The following is an 18,025-nucleotide window of genomic DNA, read 5'->3' as shown; positions in this document are numbered from 1 at the left end:
GCTCAACCGCCTAATCCAACACCCAGCTTCCAGAGGCCTCCCAAAGGAGGGTTAAGGTTAGGGTTAGAGTGGGGAGTGCCCCTCTGCGGTAGGTGCACAAGGCAGCTCCCCTGGACACCCAGGTTAGAGACTCCGCCTCCTTGGAATCAGGAGTTCCCCTGTGCCCTGGTTGCACTGGGGAACTCCCCTGGACACCCAGGTTAGAGGGGACTAGCCCCTGGAAGGGGGATTGCCCTCTCCCCTGGGTGTGGAGGGGGTGGAGCTCTCCTCCAACACCCAAGTTAGAGGGGCCTTCCCATGGAGTCTGCAGAGCCCTCTCCCCTGGGTGCTGAGGCGTACCTCCCCAAACCACACCCAGGTTAGCGAGGCATCCACCCCAGAGGGGGGGAATGTCCTCTACCTCTACCAGACTGGGGAGTGCCCTCTCCCCTATGTGAGTGGTTAGGGTCGGGAGCTCCTCCCCCCACCCCAACCCCCAGGATTGAGAGGCCACTACCCCCCAGGGGGTAGTGCCCTCCCCCAGGATGCGGAGGGGGGAGCTCCCACCCCCCCTCACACCCAGGTCGGAGGGGCCTCCCCCCCTAAGGTGTAGTGCCCTCTCCCCTAGGTACGGAGTGGGGGCGGGATCTCCACCCCCCCACCCTGACACCCAGGTTGGTGAAACTTCCCCTGCGGAGGGGGGAGTGCCCTCTGCCCTGGGTGAGGGGTGGAGGGGGAGCTCAACCCCCTCTCCAACACCCAGCTTCCAGAGGCCTCCCCCAGGAGGGTTAAGGTCAGGACTAGAGTGGGGAGTGCCCCTCTGTGGTGGGTGCAAAAGGGAGCTCTCCCAGACACCCAGGTTAGAGGCTCCTCCCTTGCCGCCTGAAGAAAGCCGCCGCTGTCCCCCTCCACTGCCCCCACGCGGACCCCAGCCCTGCCGCCTTACATTGCGGTGGGAAGGAAGTTGCCACCGCCACGCCCAGGCTGCCCCCACGGGGACCCTAGCCCAGATGCCTCACCAGGCGGCTAGAATGAAGTTGCAGCCGCCACTCGGCTGCCCCCCCCCTCCCCGCGGACCCCAGCCCCGATTCCTTAGTTGAGGTGGGAAGGAAGTTGCCACCGCCACGCCCCGGCTGCCCCCCACGCGGACAGCAGCCCCAATGCCTCACCAGGCGGCCAAAATGAAGCTGCAGCGACCTCCCCGGCTGCCCCGTGGACCCCAGCCTGGGTTAGAATGTTCTGCCCCGCGAGGCCAGCGGGGAGGGGCCGCGGGCGCACCTGCCAGGCAAGGAGGCATTCGAGGCGCCTGCACACTGTGACGTGTCTTGACTCCCGCCTCACTCTGTGTTTACATGGAGACGGAGATGGCGGTGACTTCTGCTGTACTGGTGTGGACCAGGACGACTCGCCAGTGATTGCAGTGACTGACTGGTTTTGTTCCCGCGGGGAGGCAGCTCCCGGCTGGGCTCTGCGGTCTGGATCGTGGAGCTAGCTGTCCCACCTCGGTCTGAACCGGTTTTTCCTTTCTACCCCCGACCCCCTCCCTGTTCTTTCCCTGCCTACCCCGGAGAAACCATGGAGGACGAAGAAAGAAGGAGAAAGATAGAAGCTGGTAGAAAGAAGGTAGGAGAGCAGGGGACCGCCGGGCCAGAGGTGGGAGGCGGTGGCCGGGAAAGGGTGGGAGGAGGCCTGGGGAACGAGTTTGCGGCAGCCCGGTGCGCTGCGCTCTGAGGGAGGTGCTGCAGGGTCTGGGTTATAATCTTTTTGTTTCCATGGTTAGGCCACCAAAGTTTTTCTGTGACAGTTTATATAGCTTCTTGTTTATCATCCATGAAGGAATATTGAAAGGCTTAATGACAGCCCTGAAAAGAACAAATAGTCACCATAATTAGAATTATTTGGGATTTCTTCCATTTTCTACAGGAAAAACATAAAAATCACTTTTTATAGTTATTTTTAAATACTATAGAGATTACCAGATTACATATTTTTGTAACATTCTCTTTGAGGTATGTGCATTTTCACGTTTGTTTTTCCACTCGTCAAAAAACACTTGTCAGTTTGGCGATTTCATTTGTTCATGTCTTTAAAATTAATGTTCTAGGATTGTGAAATACTATGAAAAAGGACCTAAAAATACATAGAAAGCAAATTAGTATAATGAAAGGTTGGATTTGGAGTCAGATACTCTAGTTCTGTTTTGTTTTGCCACTGATTATGATATTGATCAGGTAACATTGATTTTTAAAATATTTTTTATTTCTACACAATACATTTATTTTGTTTATTTACTTTTATGTGGTGCTGAGGGCCTCGCATGTGCTAGGCGAGCGCTTTACCGCTGAACCACAACCCCAGCCCCTAACAAATTGATTTTTATATATCAGCTTCTACATTTTTGTCTCAGTAAGATGTTTTCTGACCTCTCCCCACAGTCCCACAAATTGAATTTCCATTGTATGCTGTCTTTAATGCATATACTTTCTCTTCAAAGCACTTTTTATAACTTGAATGTACATATTTCTTTATTTGTTTAATATTATCTTTCTTACTGGATTACAATTCATGAGAGTTCATATGTGTTATTTATCACTGCATGCCCTGTCATAGCTCATGATAGGCAGTCAATAAGTATTTGTTAAATAACTGAACTATATACTTACAACCTGACATAAATCCAATTTTTATGCTTTCCAGGCATAAAACTACAACACATCTCTTTCGGAAGGCCTTTTTAAAGAAAATCAGGACAATACAGTTTCCTATAACACAATACACCTCTCTCTTCTTGCTGTCCATATATGTATATATGAATGACTGTCAGGCTTAAGAAATTGTGCTTTAACCCTTATTTCTCACTCCATTTAATAATAGTTTGGCATTGTACTGTGAAGTTCTACTTTTGAGACCATGTGTTTCATTGATGTCCAGCACAGTGCCTGGCATGTAGTAAATAGTCAATGGACACACAAAAATACACAAAAACAGACTTCAATTAGTCATTTATTTTTGAAGGAACATTATAAAAACTTGGCATGTTTTTATATATAACATTTTGAAAATGTATTGTTTTATTGAGAATGATCATTTATAAAATTATAAATATTGAGTTTAAGGAACTCAATATATTTATATTCAGTTGTTTATTCATGTTCTGGTCAAGATAAGACATTTACTTGTGATCTGGTATACTTTTGAAAGATAAATATGTGAACATAATATCTTTCCAGTAAATCTTGCAACTATTTCTGTGACTACATATGTTAACACTTTTATAATTGGCTTCCAAATGACAAACACAGATGGCTGTAGTCTGAATTTTCAGCATGTTTTAGAATAAATGTTTTCTCAGTAATTTAAAGTGCATCATTTCAGTATCAGATGGTTATCTAATTGATTCAGATTTTTTTGCTTATCTGCTAGCTTGCCATTTTTCAAATTTAAAATAAAACTAAATAGCTATAAATAATTGAATATGTGATACGATCTTATTCCTTTCACATTTTTATAAAACAGTAGTCTTGCCAGAAAGCTATTGTGGATATTATTTTTATGAGAAACTTTTTGTTCTGTTTTGGTTTTCTTGGTGGAGGGAGGGAGGTTATAGTGAGAAGGATTCTTTTTATGTTCTTATTCATTTATTAGCCATTTTTGTATTTGGTCTATTTAATAGTTACAGTAATTCCAATCATATATTTCCTCTTTTTAAGGAACAAAGAAATTTACTTAGTCTCATTCTTTTATCTTTCACCTTTTAAGAGTGATTAAAGTAATTTGAAAATTGTTCATTTTAATTTTGAAACCATGGAACATTTTAATAAAGTAGAATTAGATATGGCTTTTATATGATCTTGCTTAGTGTGGTGACTTTTCAATAAAAGATAAATTATCCTTTTAAAAAATTCAACATAGGGGCTGGGGATGTGGCTCAAGCCGTAGCGTGCTTGCCTGGCATTCATGTGGCCCGGGTTCGATCCTCAACACCACATACAAACAAAGATGTTGTGTCTGCCGATAACTAAAAAATAAATATTAAAATATTCTCTCTCTCTCTGTCTCTCTCTCTTTTAAAAAAAATAGATAAAAAATTCAACATACATTTATTTAATATTGCTCTAGGCTTTTAATATATAGAAGTAGGGAGGAAAAAAAGTCCTTGCCCTCATGGGGTTTACCTTCTGGTTAATTTTTCTGAAAAAATAATATAACTCATATAATGAGTAATATAGGCCTAGAACATTATCTTTTTAATTATGTCTGTAGAAGTGATTCATTCTAAATACTATAATGGAACTACTTCTACTTTTTATTCCATATCTGTGTGCTACTTTTTGCATTTAGTAACAGATATTCTTATTTTGGAGGGTTTTTGTTGTTGTTGTTGTTGTTTAAATCAAACTTTCCATTCTTTATTTATTTATCTTTCATTTTGTGCTGACGGTTTAACCTGGGCCCTGTGTGCATGCTAGGCAAGCACTCTACCACTGAGCCACATCCCCAGACCTAAGTCATTCTTTCTATAATGCAAAGTTAATAATTTTTTCCTTTGTTATATATTTGACATTTGAATAAATATTAGATATAAATTATTGATATAATCTGACACTTGGAATTTTAAGCAAAATCTTCATCTTTGCCTTGATAAATTTTGCTGACTAAATATATTCTAACGCAGAAACATGATATTTCAAGAAGTTTCTGAAATTGAGTATATTAGAAATCTCATTATTAGTATTTATTTTTTGGCATTGCATTCTCTCTAAGGGATGTTTTAAAATAATGCTCCAGGATTTTTGATTCTATTTATAGATAAAGTATTTGCCAATATTCTAGTTAGTTTATTTTTAAGAATGATCTGCTATGCTTCAAGTAGTTCAAGTACATTCCAGCAGCTTAATAATGTGCAAATAGAGGCAACTGTTCTTGCACCTGTTCCTCAACGCACTGGGTAGTTACTAAATAACTGGGAAAAATGTTAAATGTGAAATATTTTTATACTTTGTAAGTATAATCATGAGCTTTTTTGACTTATGAATTAAATATCTTCATTAAGGGAATAGGACATGTTTATATGCTTTTCTTCATCTACAGCAGATAATTTAAGTATAAAATGTTATTTATAAATAATATATTTGCCACATATTTTGATAGTAACATTAGCAAGATTGCTTTAATACTTTAGATAATAAGAAATTTATTTGCTGTCTTTGTAATTGGTCTGGTTAATAGTTATGGTAATTCTAAGCATATATTTCCTCTTTTTAAGGCAGAAAGGAACTCACATGTGGTCTTCTTTTTTCTCCTCTTAAGAGTGATTCAGGAGCTCAAATTAAATTTAAGAAGTCTTTGTCAGTAGTTGCTTTATATAAAAATCAGAAAACTTAACTCTATTTAAAAAAATACAGTAATAGCTCAGCAATAGATCCTTTGCCTAGCACGTACAAGGCTGTGGGTTTGATCCTCAGTACTACATAAAAATAAATAAAATAAAGGTATTGTGTCCATCAAAAAAATTCATAAGAATAAATAAATAAAATGTAAGTGAGCAATAGGAAAAATACCTGTAATCTGAACTCCAAATGTAAACAAAAGTTGTTAAGGTTGTAGTTTTCCAGAATTTATCTATGCCTATGAATATAATGATATTTAAATTCATACTGGATATAATCATTGAAAGCTATGAGCCTGAGACTTGCCTTATCTTTTTAAAAATGAAGTATAATTTTCCTTTCATGAAAAGAAATAGATATGCTACAATACTACTTTATACCTGCTATTATATCACAAAGTCTTTAATAGCAATTGCTTGCATTGGTATTTTTAATATAAGTTCACCATAATTAGTCTAGTGTTACCTGGTATATAATGTGTACTTCTGATTTTAGGTGGTAAGAAAATATTTTAGGTCTTAAAAAACTTTGGATAGTATTGTAAGAAAGTTTTTACCGTTTTCAGTTTTCTTTCTGCTTATGATAACGAAAATCTGTTTGATGCTTGTCTGTCTTTAACAGTCTTTTATTTTGTCCATTTTTTTCATAGCCTTCAGCAACCTCTAACTAAAATTTCAATAATAGATTTATAATTTCTTTTATTTTCAATTTATCTCTTAAAAGAAATAACAAGTGATATTAACTTTCAATTTAAAGAAAATACACTGTTTAAAATATATAAAGTAAATGATCGATGACTAGGGTTTGGTACAAATTCTGATGATGACAGACAAATGATAAAACACTGCTGTTTAAAATTTTAAGTTACTTGTAAGTTTTTCCCACTATAAATATGGCTGCAGTGAGCATTTGTATAGCTAATAGGCTAATTATCTTTTTTGTATAAAAGATAATTATAGACGATATCTTTTGTATAAAGTAGTAGAACAGAACAAGTGTGTTTGGAGCTCCTTGTTTTTGTGTGTATTTTCATATAATCTTAAATCCAGAGATTATTCTGTGAATGAGAGTCCCTCTATTCCCCTATTCTAGTTATAGAATAGTTATTCCCCTAACTCAGCTAATTTCCTCTTCTTTAGACTTGACATGTTCATTTCTTACCCCTCAATATTTAATAAGTTCATTCACAAGTACCTAGTGTTACAAACTTTACAACCCGAATATTCAATCCAATAGTTATTCTGAAACTGTGAAGTCATCTATATTATTATCATCATTTTAATTTGGTGATAGTTTGATCTTTTAAAGAAAGTGATCCCAAAGAAAAATTATCATTGATGTTAATGATACTTTTTTCTGTAGCTTGCCGAGTTTCGAGAAAGAAGAGCTCGATTGGATGGACAAAACCCTCATAAGAAGCCAAAAAAGAAGAAAACCTCAAGCAATAAAAATGATGTTCATGGCTTGAATATTGATCAATCAAAGAGTGAGGAGATGTTCATAAATAGTTCTCAGGGTGTTGGATCGGCCGTGATGCCTGAATCCACAATAATGAGAACTCTAAACAATGAAGAAACGCTTAAACATGAACAAGTTTTTTCTGTTGATGTAAGTATTCATCCAGATTTTAAAACATTCTACCTCTAACTAGAAAGTAGTGGCAGTGAAAAGTCATTAGCATCCACCTGAGGGAAGCTTGACAAAGTCATTGACTTTTTAGCATCAAGAACTGATAATTCTTTTAAAGAACTTGAATTTTTCTGATGGCATGTTAAGGATTTAGTTTTATTTAAAAGAGTTACATAAATTAGAGGAATGGTGTCTTTGATGCTTTTGGCTTACAGATGACATCTACTATATATGTAAAAGTTCTTGGTACTTTTGTATTTATAACAATGCCTTGTGATAAATTTTATATGCATTATTATAAGTCATTGTAATTCATAATGAAATGAAATTTTTAAAGATTTGGATAATTTTTACTAGTTTTTTAATAGTATTTTTGTGAATTTTCTATCATTGTTACTAACAGCAATGTCTTAGTAAAGCAGGATTTTTTTTTTTGTAAAGTATGATATTTAGCAGGGGAAAAATGTCATAATTGTAATCATGTTTTACTTTTGTTTTAGCTGGAAAGTGAGATTTCAACCACAGCAGATGATTACACTTCGGAGGTAAGACTAACATATCCCAATTAAAAATGTCATAGATAAAATTGATATTTTTTTGAAATTATTGATTGTTGGTACTTTATTTCTTATAAATTTATATGCTTCTGTATATATTTAATATAACTTAACATAATATAATATAAATGGATTGAAAAACTGAAAATTATATTTTACTGCTGTATCTTTTTCCAGTGGTTAGCTAAAGTCTTAACTGTTTGAATTGCTTAATCCTTAATTATATAGCAGCCCTATTTTGGTTTTTAGGAAAGTGAGTCTGCATTTCTAGGACCCATGACCATTTTAAGATAGCCATTTAGCATAGTAAAAATTTTATAATTTAGTATGATTTTTATAGTAATGCTTTTTACAAATGTTTGAATACTAGTTTAATAAAATGTGTTTATTGGAATTAATGTTGCTGTAGTGTTGTGTATGTGTGCATGTGTGTACGTGTGTGTTACTGGGCATTGAACTCGGGGCCTTGTACATGCTAGGAAAGCACTTTGTCACCAAGCTACATTCCCAGCCCTTTTTCAGTTTCATTTTAAGATAGCCTATCTTTGAACTTGTGATCCTCCTGATGCATGGTGTGCATCACCATGCCTGACAATGATGATTTTTATTTTAGGTGATAAACTGTAAAATAGGCATTGGTCTCTTAAGAAATACCTGCCTTCTTTATATGTTTGCAATAAGTATCACTTTGTTATCTTATTCTTTTTAGATATGATTGTCATTTCTTTGCTCCCAAATTTAGAGTACATGGAAAATTATTATTTACTCTAAATGTTTAAGCAACTTAGTATATTTCATAAGTCTGAATTTATTGTAGGCTTCTAATAGAAAAACTAGGTTCTTTTTTTTTAAGAGAGAGAGAGAGAATGAATATGAACCTTTTTTGTAGATGGACACAACACGATGCCTTTATTTTATTTTATTTTTTTTTAATGTGGTGCTGAGACTCAAACCCAGGTCCCGCCCATGCTAGGCGAGCGCTCTACCACTGAGCCACAATCCCAGCTTGAAAAACTATGTTCTTAAATTAACATATTACAGTTTTTATTTTTGTTGTTTGGGTGTGGGTGTATGTTTGTTACTGGGGATTAAACCCAGGGATGCTCTACCACTGAGCTACATTCCCAGCTGTTTTTATCTGAAACTGACTTGCTAAGTTGCTCAGACTAGCCTTGTACTTGCAAACCAGAATTATCTCAACTTTATCCATGGTGTGGTTGACTCTGAGGACCTGCCTTTGAACATCTCCCAAGAAAATGCTCCAGCAGAGCAAAATCTTGAAAGTCATTCCCAAAGACATTGTTAAAATTTGCCTTGAGCTTTTTTCTGAGCTGGCACAAAATAAAGAAAACTACAGGAAAAAAAATGTCAGAGGCATTCTCTAATACTCTCTAAAACCTGGAAGCTCTGAGGACTCCCAATAACTACTGATGCCTTTCTGAGCTGCTTGACTATCATACCTCCCAGTCTGGAGGTGAGATCACTTTTCTGTCAAAAATGTCTGTTGCCTGAAGGAGACTCAGGTCTCATCACTGAAGAGAGCAAAGATCAGATAGCAACTCTGCTTTTGTGGAGTGGAGAAACAGGGCTTTCAGGTTGTGTATTGGTGAGTATTGCATGCTGTAGCTTGGGGAATTTGGTGGGAAGGCCTGCAACTAACTAAAGATGAGGATGAGAAGAATGAAATGGAGGGGAGTGAGGTGAAGTTTGAGAACTCTTCTGCAAACTTATGAAAGAAATCTTAGATAAGAAGTTGAGAATCTTAGTTATGAAGGTTGTGACAATCCTCCAGTAGGCTGTCTTCAACCTGCTGCATTGTGACTAGTACTCAGGGCTGAACAGCGAACTCAGAGCAGATCATAACAGTCCAGGCACTTCAAGACAACTCTACAGTGGGCAACATGATGACCAGAAAGTACTTGGAGATAGATCCTAACCAACTCATTGTGGAGCATTATAAATATGTTTAAACTGAATTAGAGGAGAACTAACTGAATATTTGCTATAGAGGTATTAGATATAATTATTATACTGGATAAATAATTTATGTAATACTGATAACATGATATTTGACATGATCTTTGATGGATATTTACAAATATTCATTTTATTACACTGTTACTTCAAAATAGAAATTTTAGTGTGTACTAAAATCAGAATGTGTCATTTCTGAGTCATGAAAAACTAATTGAAATTTAGAAGTATTATAATTTGAAAATTATCACAAGTGACTTTATATCTAGAATTAGTATTCCTACATTCTTGTGGTTTTTCACCAATTGCAATAATGTGTTAACAAAAGTTGGTTTTTTGCCTTCCCTTTAGCTTTATTTCCCTGCCTACCCTGCAGAAGCCATAGAGGACGAAGAAAGAAGGAGAAAGATAGAAGCTGGTAGAAAGAAGGTAGGAGAGCAGGGGACCGCCGGGCCAGAGGTGGGAGGCGGTGGCCGGGAAAGGGTGGGAGGAGGCCTGGGGAAAGAGTTTGCGGCAGCCGGGTGCGCTGCGCTAGGAGGGAGGTGCTGCAGGGTCTGGGTTTCCTCCCCTCCCTCCTGTCCCTTTTCCTTTTAAAAAATTCAACATAGGGGCTGGGGATGTGGCTCAAGCCGTAGCGTGCTTGCCTGGCATGCGTGCGGCCCGGGTTCGATCCTCAACACCACATACAAACAAAGATGTTGTGTCTGCCGATAACTAAAAAATAAATATTAAAATATTCTCTCTCTCTCTCTCTGTCTCTCTCTCTTTTAAAAAAATAGATAAAAATTCAACATACATTTATTTAATATTGCTCTAGGCTTTTAATATATAGAAGTAGGGAGGAAAAAAAAGTCCTTGCCCTCATGGGGTTTACCTTCTGGTTAATTTTTCTGAAAAAATAATATAACTCATATAATGAGTAATATAGGCCTAGAACATTATCTTTTTAATTATGTCTGTAGAAGTGATTCATTCTAAATACTATAATGGAACTACTTCTACTTTTTATTCCATATCTGTGTGCTACTTTTTGCATTTAGTAACAGATATTCTTATTTTGGAGGGTTTTTGTTGTTGTTGTTGTTGTTTAAATCAAACTTTCCATTCTTTATTTATTTATCTTTCATTTTGTGCTGACGGTTTAACCTGGGCCCTGTGTGCATGCTAGGCAAGCACTCTACCACTGAGCCACATCCCCAGACCTAAGTCATTCTTTCTATAATGCAAAGTTAATAATTTTTTCCTTTGTTATATATTTGACATTTGAATAAATATTAGATATAAATTATTGATATAATCTGACACTTGGAATTTTAAGCAAAATCTTCATCTTTGCCTTGATAAATTTTGCTGACTAAATATATTCTAACGCAGAAACATGATATTTCAAGAAGTTTCTGAAATTGAGTATATTAGAAATCTCATTATTAGTATTTATTTTTTGGCATTGCATTCTCTCTAAGGGATGTTTTAAAATAATGCTCCTGGATTTTTGATTCTATTTATAGATAAAGTATTTGCCAATATTCTAGTTAGTTTATTTTTAAGAATGATCTGCTATGCTTCAAGTAGTTCAAGTACATTCCAGCAGCTTAATAATGTGCAAATAGAGGCAACTGTTCTTGCACCTGTTCCTCAACGCACTGGGTAGTTACTAAATAACTGGGAAAAATGTTAAATGTGAAATATTTTTATACTTTGTAAGTATAATCATGAGCTTTTTTGACTTATGAATTAAATATCTTCATTAAGGGAATAGGACATGTTTATATGCTTTTCTTCATCTACAGCAGATAATTTAAGTATAAAATGTTATTTATAAATAATATATTTGCCACATATTTTGATAGTAACATTAGCAAGATTGCTTTAATACTTTAGATAATAAGAAATTTATTTGCTGTCTTTGTAATTGGTCTGGTTAATAGTTATGGTAATTCTAAGCATATATTTCCTCTTTTTAAGGCAGAAAGGAACTCACATGTGGTCTTCTTTTTTCTCCTCTTAAGAGTGATTCAGGAGCTCAAATTAAATTTAAGAAGTCTTTGTCAGTAGTTGCTTTATATAAAAATCAGAAAACTTAACTCTATTTAAAAAAATACAGTAATAGCTCAGCAATAGATCCTTTGCCTAGCACGTACAAGGCTGTGGGTTTGATCCTCAGTACTACATAAAAATAAATAAAATAAAGGTATTGTGTTCATCAAAAAAAAATTCATAAGAATAAATAAATAAAATGTAAGTGAGCAATAGGAAAAATACCTGTAATCTGAAGTCCAAATGTAAACAAAAGTTGTTAAGGTTGTAGTTTTCCAGAATTTATCTATGCCTATGAATATAATGATATTTAAATTCATACTGGATATAATCATTGAAAGCTATGAGCCTGAGACTTGCCTTATCTTTTTAAAAATGAAGTATAATTTTCCTTTCATGAAAAGAAATAGATATGCTACAATACTACTTTATACCTGCTATTATATCACAAAGTCTTTAATAGCAATTGCTTGCATTGGTATTTTTAATATAAGTTCACCATAATTAGTCTAGTGTTACCTGGTATATAATGTGTACTTCTGATTTTAGGTGGTAAGAAAATATTTTAGGTCTTAAAAAACTTTGGATAGTATTGTAAGAAAGTTTTTACCATTTTCAGTTTTCTTTCTGCTTATGATAATGAAAATCTGTTTGATGCTTGTCTGTCTTTAACAGTCTTTTATTTTGTCCATTTTTTTCATAGCCTTCAGCAACCTCTAACTAAAATTTCAATAATAGATTTATAATTTCTTTTATTTTCAATTTATCTCTTAAAAGAAATAACAAGTGATATTAACTTTCAATTTAAAGAAAATACACTGTTTAAAATATATAAAGTAAATGATCGATGACTAGGGTTTGGTACAAATTCTGATGATGACAGACAAATGATAAAACACTGCTGTTTAAAATTTTAAGTTACTTGTAAGTTTTTCCCACTATAAATATGGCTTCAGTGAGCATTTGTATAGCTAATAGCATTTGTATAAAAGATAATTATAGACGATATCTTTTGTATAAAGTAGTAGAACAGAACAAGTGTGTTTGGAGCTCCTTGTTTTTGTGTGTATTTTCATATAATCTTAAATCCAGAGATTATACTGTGAATGAGAGTCCCTCTATTCCCCTATTCTAGTTATAGAATAGTTATTCCCCTAACTCAGCTAATTTCCTCTTCTTTAGGCAGAAGCCATGGAGGACGAAGAAAGAAGGAGAAAGATAGAAGCTGGTAGAAAGAAGGTAGGAGAGCAGGGGACCGCCGGGCCAGAGGTGGGAGGCGGTGACATGTTCATGCTCATTTCTTACCCCTCAATATTTAATAAGTTCATTCACAAGTACCTAGTGTTACAAACTTTACAACCCGAATATTCAATCCAATAGTTATTCTGAAACTGTGAAGTCATCTATATTATTATCATCATTTTAATTTGATGATAGTTTGATCTTTTAAAGAAAGTGATCCCAAAGAAAAATTATCATTGATGTTAATGATACTTTTTTCTGTAGCTTGCCGAGTTTCGAGAAAGAAGAGCTCGATTGGATGGACAAAACCCTCATAAGAAGCCAAAAAAGAAGAAAACCTCAAGCAATAAAAATGATGTTCATGGCTTGAATATTGATCAATCAAAGAGTGAGGAGATGTTCATAAATAGTTCTCAGGGTGTTGGATCGGCCGTGATGCCTGAATCCACAATAATGAGAACTCTAAACAATGAAGAAACGCTTAAACATGAACAAGTTTTTTCTGTTGATGTAAGTATTCATGTAAGTGACTAGCAGTAGTACTATCTCCAGAGGAAAGTTCTTAGGGGAGTGTTCTTTACCTCTTTATTTCCCTTGGTTTGCTTACTAGCCTTTAATTATATTTATACCAGTAAATGGTTTTTTTGAAAATAAATAGGGCTTAATTTTAAAAATATATTTAGCTAATTTTAAGGAAGCATTTTGTAAAAGAAGATCTAGTAACTTGAAGCTTTTAGTTATCTTTCTGAAGACTAAATAGGAACTGCACTTAGAACTTCAGTTACTTAAATGAAAGTGTCTTTTGCATTGTAAGAACTTAGATGTTTGAGGAATGATTGACATTTGATATGCGTCTTAGATACTTCAGTTAAATATAATCACCATATTTGTTTTGCTATTAAGGCATTTTCCCTAGATGTAAAAGATACAGTTAGTAGAAATATTATTGTTAGGTAAATAAAATTTGGTCTATCATAATATATCAGGAAATTTTTTATACAGGTAAATTATTGCTGTAATGTGGTGAAAACAGAAAAGCCTACCAATTTATTAATGGTACAGTATATAAAACTACTCATGATACTAATGTTTTTTTATTATTTAAAACCATTTGACTTACTAACCAAGCTTTCTCCTGTATGTAATTCTTTCTGTATGTGATTTCTAAAAGTTACTAGATCTTCTTTACTGCTTAACAAAACAAAGTTACCTCATTTTCATTATAACATGGAATTGGAACAAAATTTGCAGATATGCTGTTTAGGTGCTTTTAAGGTAATATCACATTAATAGCAAACCAGATTGCTATAGAAGTGAACTTCAAAGTGAAGAGTGATGTTTTAAAGTGGATTTTGCTATGGAATTCAATATTCGAATTCCTCTCTCAAGAATGTTGCTAGTACTGAATTATTAAAAATATTGGGTTGATTTAGGAAGAAGAATTTGGTGTCGTTGATTCTTATTCTGAACAAGGCACACACTATAGTGAGACTCGCCTAGAGTTGATAGAAAATGAATTAGTTGGGAAACCTGAACATGAGCCCGAAGAACTGAACAGAGAACTGGAAGAAATGAGGGCCACCTATGGGACTGAAGGATTGCATCAGGTACATTTACCTTCTGTGGCCTTTGTTTGCTACTCACAAAAACAAAAAAGGAAATTTTTTAAAAAATATTTATTTTTTAGTTTTTTTTTAGGTAGACACAATATCTTTATTTTACATTTATGTGGTGCTGAGAATCGAACCCAGTGCCTCACGCATGCTAGGCGAGGCACTACCACTTGAGCCACATTCCCAGCCCTCCAGGAAATTTTAATGATAGTTTATGTATTTAATGAGAATTACAGGTGTTAACTTAAGATTATCTCATTCATGAGAAAAATGGGGTTCTTGCGCATAGTATTAAGAATCCCATTTTACAACTAGAATTCAACTAATAGGGGTAACATGTATGTTACTTTGTTTATTTAACTTAATAAGATAGAGTAAAATAACTTTAGTGATTTCAGGATAGATGTTTTTCTAATGAGCCTGAAAGAAAATTGTGGTATAAATCACATTTTTTTAAAAAAATGATGACTTAAACCCATTAAGAATATCAGCAAGTCCCTGTAAATATTCTCTGCAGTTAGAGTGACATCTCTTGTATTAAGTAATCAGTTATGAACTCAAGATGAAAATGGGACATTAATGAGGATGACAGTTTCATCCTCTCCAAAAACAAGTTTGTGGTGTTGCCTGGTAACAGATTGGGGGAGCTCCCCAATATAAAGGCATTTGCTTCTAGAATTAGATATATAGAAAAGCCAGAACAAGTGAAAATTTTTTGCATGTGCACATTAATTTCTTTGAGATTGATTTGGAAGTAAAACAAATTTCTTAAAGCTCATAGCTTTCAAATGTGGGAGATAGCATATAAATTGTAAGAATTCCACTAATGTGCTTTGAATCTCATATTTTTTTAAAAAGTTGCTTGTAATAATGATAATCAGTTTTATGTAAAATATAAGCCTAGAATGTAATTCTTTTCTCTGATTTCCTTTAGTTACAAGAATTTGAAGCAGCAGTTAAACAAAGAGATGCTATTATCACACAGCTCACCGCCAATATACAACAGGCAAGAAGGGAAAGGGATGAAACGGTGAGAGAATTTTTAGCGTTGACGGAGCAAAGTCAAAAATTGCAGATTCAATTCCAACAAGTAAGTATTACAAGTAGAACAAGACTCACTCGATTTTTATAACGAATTTTTAAATTTTTTCACTTTCTAGAACAAATCTGTTATAAAGCCATTTGTTTATTCGTACTGGAAAAACTAGTGAATAAGTGTTATGTTAATCAAGAATTTAATTTATACTTCTTGGGTAGTTTCTTGCTGTTATTTTCTTTGTACTTTTCCCTGTCTCTATTTAAAAATTCTACAAAGTCTTATCAGGTGTATTTTTGCAGAAATTAACCTGCAGTTACACCCTACTTTTTCCAACCCTGGTATGGTTTTATGTTAATTAGGTTCTCAATTATAACTAGACTGACAACTGGATATATTCCATTAATCTTTAGTTGGAACTATAATCTAATTGCATTAAACAAAAGGGAGGAATTTAAGGTAAGAATACAGGCTTGTTTATAGAACTTAAGGGCAGAAATACAATCGGAACTCTGAGAGAAATTGGAACTAGAGTTTGAAAAGTCATCAGGAATCCAGGAAGAACTTTCAGTCCGCATTTTTCTCTGCCTGTCTGCCTGTCTTATTTCTCCTATTTTCTCAGCTTTATAATGTGAAAGGTAAATTCTTTGGCTCATTACCCAAAGTGCACATTACCTATCAGCATGTTGACAGCATGGAAACATGTTGACTGAGATTGTAAGCCTATGAAGTGAGCATACTTTCCAGAGAACCCCTGTGGGCTGAGGGTACGATAAAGTGTCACTTAAAATTTAATATTTTGAGGTTTCTATTTTTAAGTTACAGGCTAGTGAAACTCTACGAAACAGCACTCACAGTAACACAGCTGCAGATTTACTGCAAGCCAAACAACAGCTTGAAGAACAAGACCATCTATTAGAAGATTATCAAAAAAAGAAGGAAGACTTCAAAATGCAAATTAATTTCTTACAAGAGAAAATTAAAGTATATGAAATGGTATGTGTATCTTAAGGAAGTCAACCTACTTGTAGCAGCTTTGTAATTAACTTTAAAGTTTTTAATGGAGGTGTTTATCTTTTTTTTATGCATATGCACCACAAAATTTCATAATTGAGACAAACTCTTTGAGTACATAAAATAATATATTTCAAAAGCATTGAGAATTTCGTAGTAATAGTTTTAAATATGATACTACTCATTACTCTGCTTAAAAGTGATCTGCCTATGTTAAACTGAAGTCAGGAGAATCTATTTTTATAACTAGGATTTCTATCCTTTTTCCCCCAACTAAATGTATTTCTTCTTATTTTAGCCATGATTATAAAATTCTGAAAAAGAAATTTTGTAAATTTAAACTACAAAAAAATGTGGTTGATTCTTTTTATTCACTTGAGTTATATTCCAGTTTGGGGAAATTATTTAGTCAATAAGAGCTCCTGGTAGGAAATGTATCACATGGATTGTAATCTTTAATCTTTTTTTTCAATTATTTTTTTTATTGGTTGTTCAAAACATTACAAAGCTCTTGACATATCATTTCATACATTAGATTCAAGTGGGTTATGAACTCCCATTTTAACCCCGTATACAGATTGCAGAATCACATCGGTTACACATCCACATTTTTACATAATGCCATATTAGTAATTGTTATATTCTGCTACCTTTCCTATCCTCTACTATCCCCGCTCCCCTCCCCTCCCATCTTCTCTCTCTACCCCATCTACTGTAATTCATTTCTCTCCTTGTTTTTTTTCCCATTCCCCTCACAACCTCTTATATGTAATTTTGTACAACAATGAGGGTCTCCTTCCATTTCCATGCAATTTCCCTTTTCTCTCCTTTTCCCTCCCACCTCATGTCTCTGTTTAATGTTAATCTTTTCCTCCTGCTCTTCCTCCCTGCTCTGTTCTTAGTTGCTCTCATTATATCAAAGAAGACAGTTGGCATTTGTTTTTTAGGGATTGGCTAGCTTCACTTAGTATAATCTGCTCTAATGCCATCCATTTCCCTGCAAATTCCATGATTTTGTCATTTTTTAGTGCTGAGTAATACTCCATTGTGTATAAATGCCACATTTTTTTATCCATTCATCTATTGAAGGGCATCTGGGTTGGTTCCACAGTCTTGCTATTGTGAATTGTGCTACTATGAACATCTATGTGGCAGTATCCCTGTAGTACGCTCTTTTAAGGTCTTCAGGGAATAGTCCGAGAAGGGCAATAGCTGGGTCAAATGGTGGTTCCATTCCCAGCTTTCCCAGGAATCTCCATACTGCTTTCCAAATTGGCCACACCAATTTGCAGTCGCACCAGCAATGTACAAGAGTACCCTTTCCCCACATCCTTGCCAGCACTTGTTGTTGTTTGACTTCATAATGGCTGCCAATCTTACTGGAGTGAGATGGTATCTTAGGGTGGTTTTGATTTGCATTTCTCTGACTGCTAGCGATGGTGAGCATTTTTTCATGTACTTGTTGATTGATTGTATGTCCTCCTCTGAGAAGTTCAGGTCCTTGGCCCATTTGTTGATTGGGTTATTTGTTATCTTACTGTTTAATTTTTTGAG

General features: G+C 35.3%; 1 protein-coding gene across 1 annotated transcript in view; it reads left to right on the top strand.

Annotated features, from left to right (window-relative positions):
* Positions 1-1,277: 1,277 nt before the first annotated feature.
* The window catches only part of LOC308635076 (A-kinase anchor protein 9-like), a 114,551-nt gene continuing 97,803 nt past the window's right edge, over positions 1,278-18,025 (top strand). Inside the window, exons 1-7 of the mRNA XM_081269332.1 lie at positions 1,278-1,602; positions 6,732-6,977; positions 7,499-7,543; positions 13,811-13,864; positions 14,242-14,415; positions 15,356-15,511; positions 16,277-16,453. Of these exons, the coding sequence (XP_081125458.1) occupies positions 1,555-1,602; positions 6,732-6,977; positions 7,499-7,543; positions 13,811-13,864; positions 14,242-14,415; positions 15,356-15,511; positions 16,277-16,453 (900 nt within the window). The 5' untranslated portion in view covers positions 1,278-1,554. The remainder of the gene's footprint in view (positions 1,603-6,731; positions 6,978-7,498; positions 7,544-13,810; positions 13,865-14,241; positions 14,416-15,355; positions 15,512-16,276; positions 16,454-18,025) is intronic.

This window comes from Spermophilus citellus, assembly GCF_964194105.1.
Source record: "Spermophilus citellus genome assembly, chromosome: 16".
Taxonomy (NCBI): Eukaryota; Metazoa; Chordata; class Mammalia; order Rodentia; family Sciuridae; genus Spermophilus; species Spermophilus citellus.
This window is presented reverse-complemented; position numbering and strand designations above follow the sequence as displayed.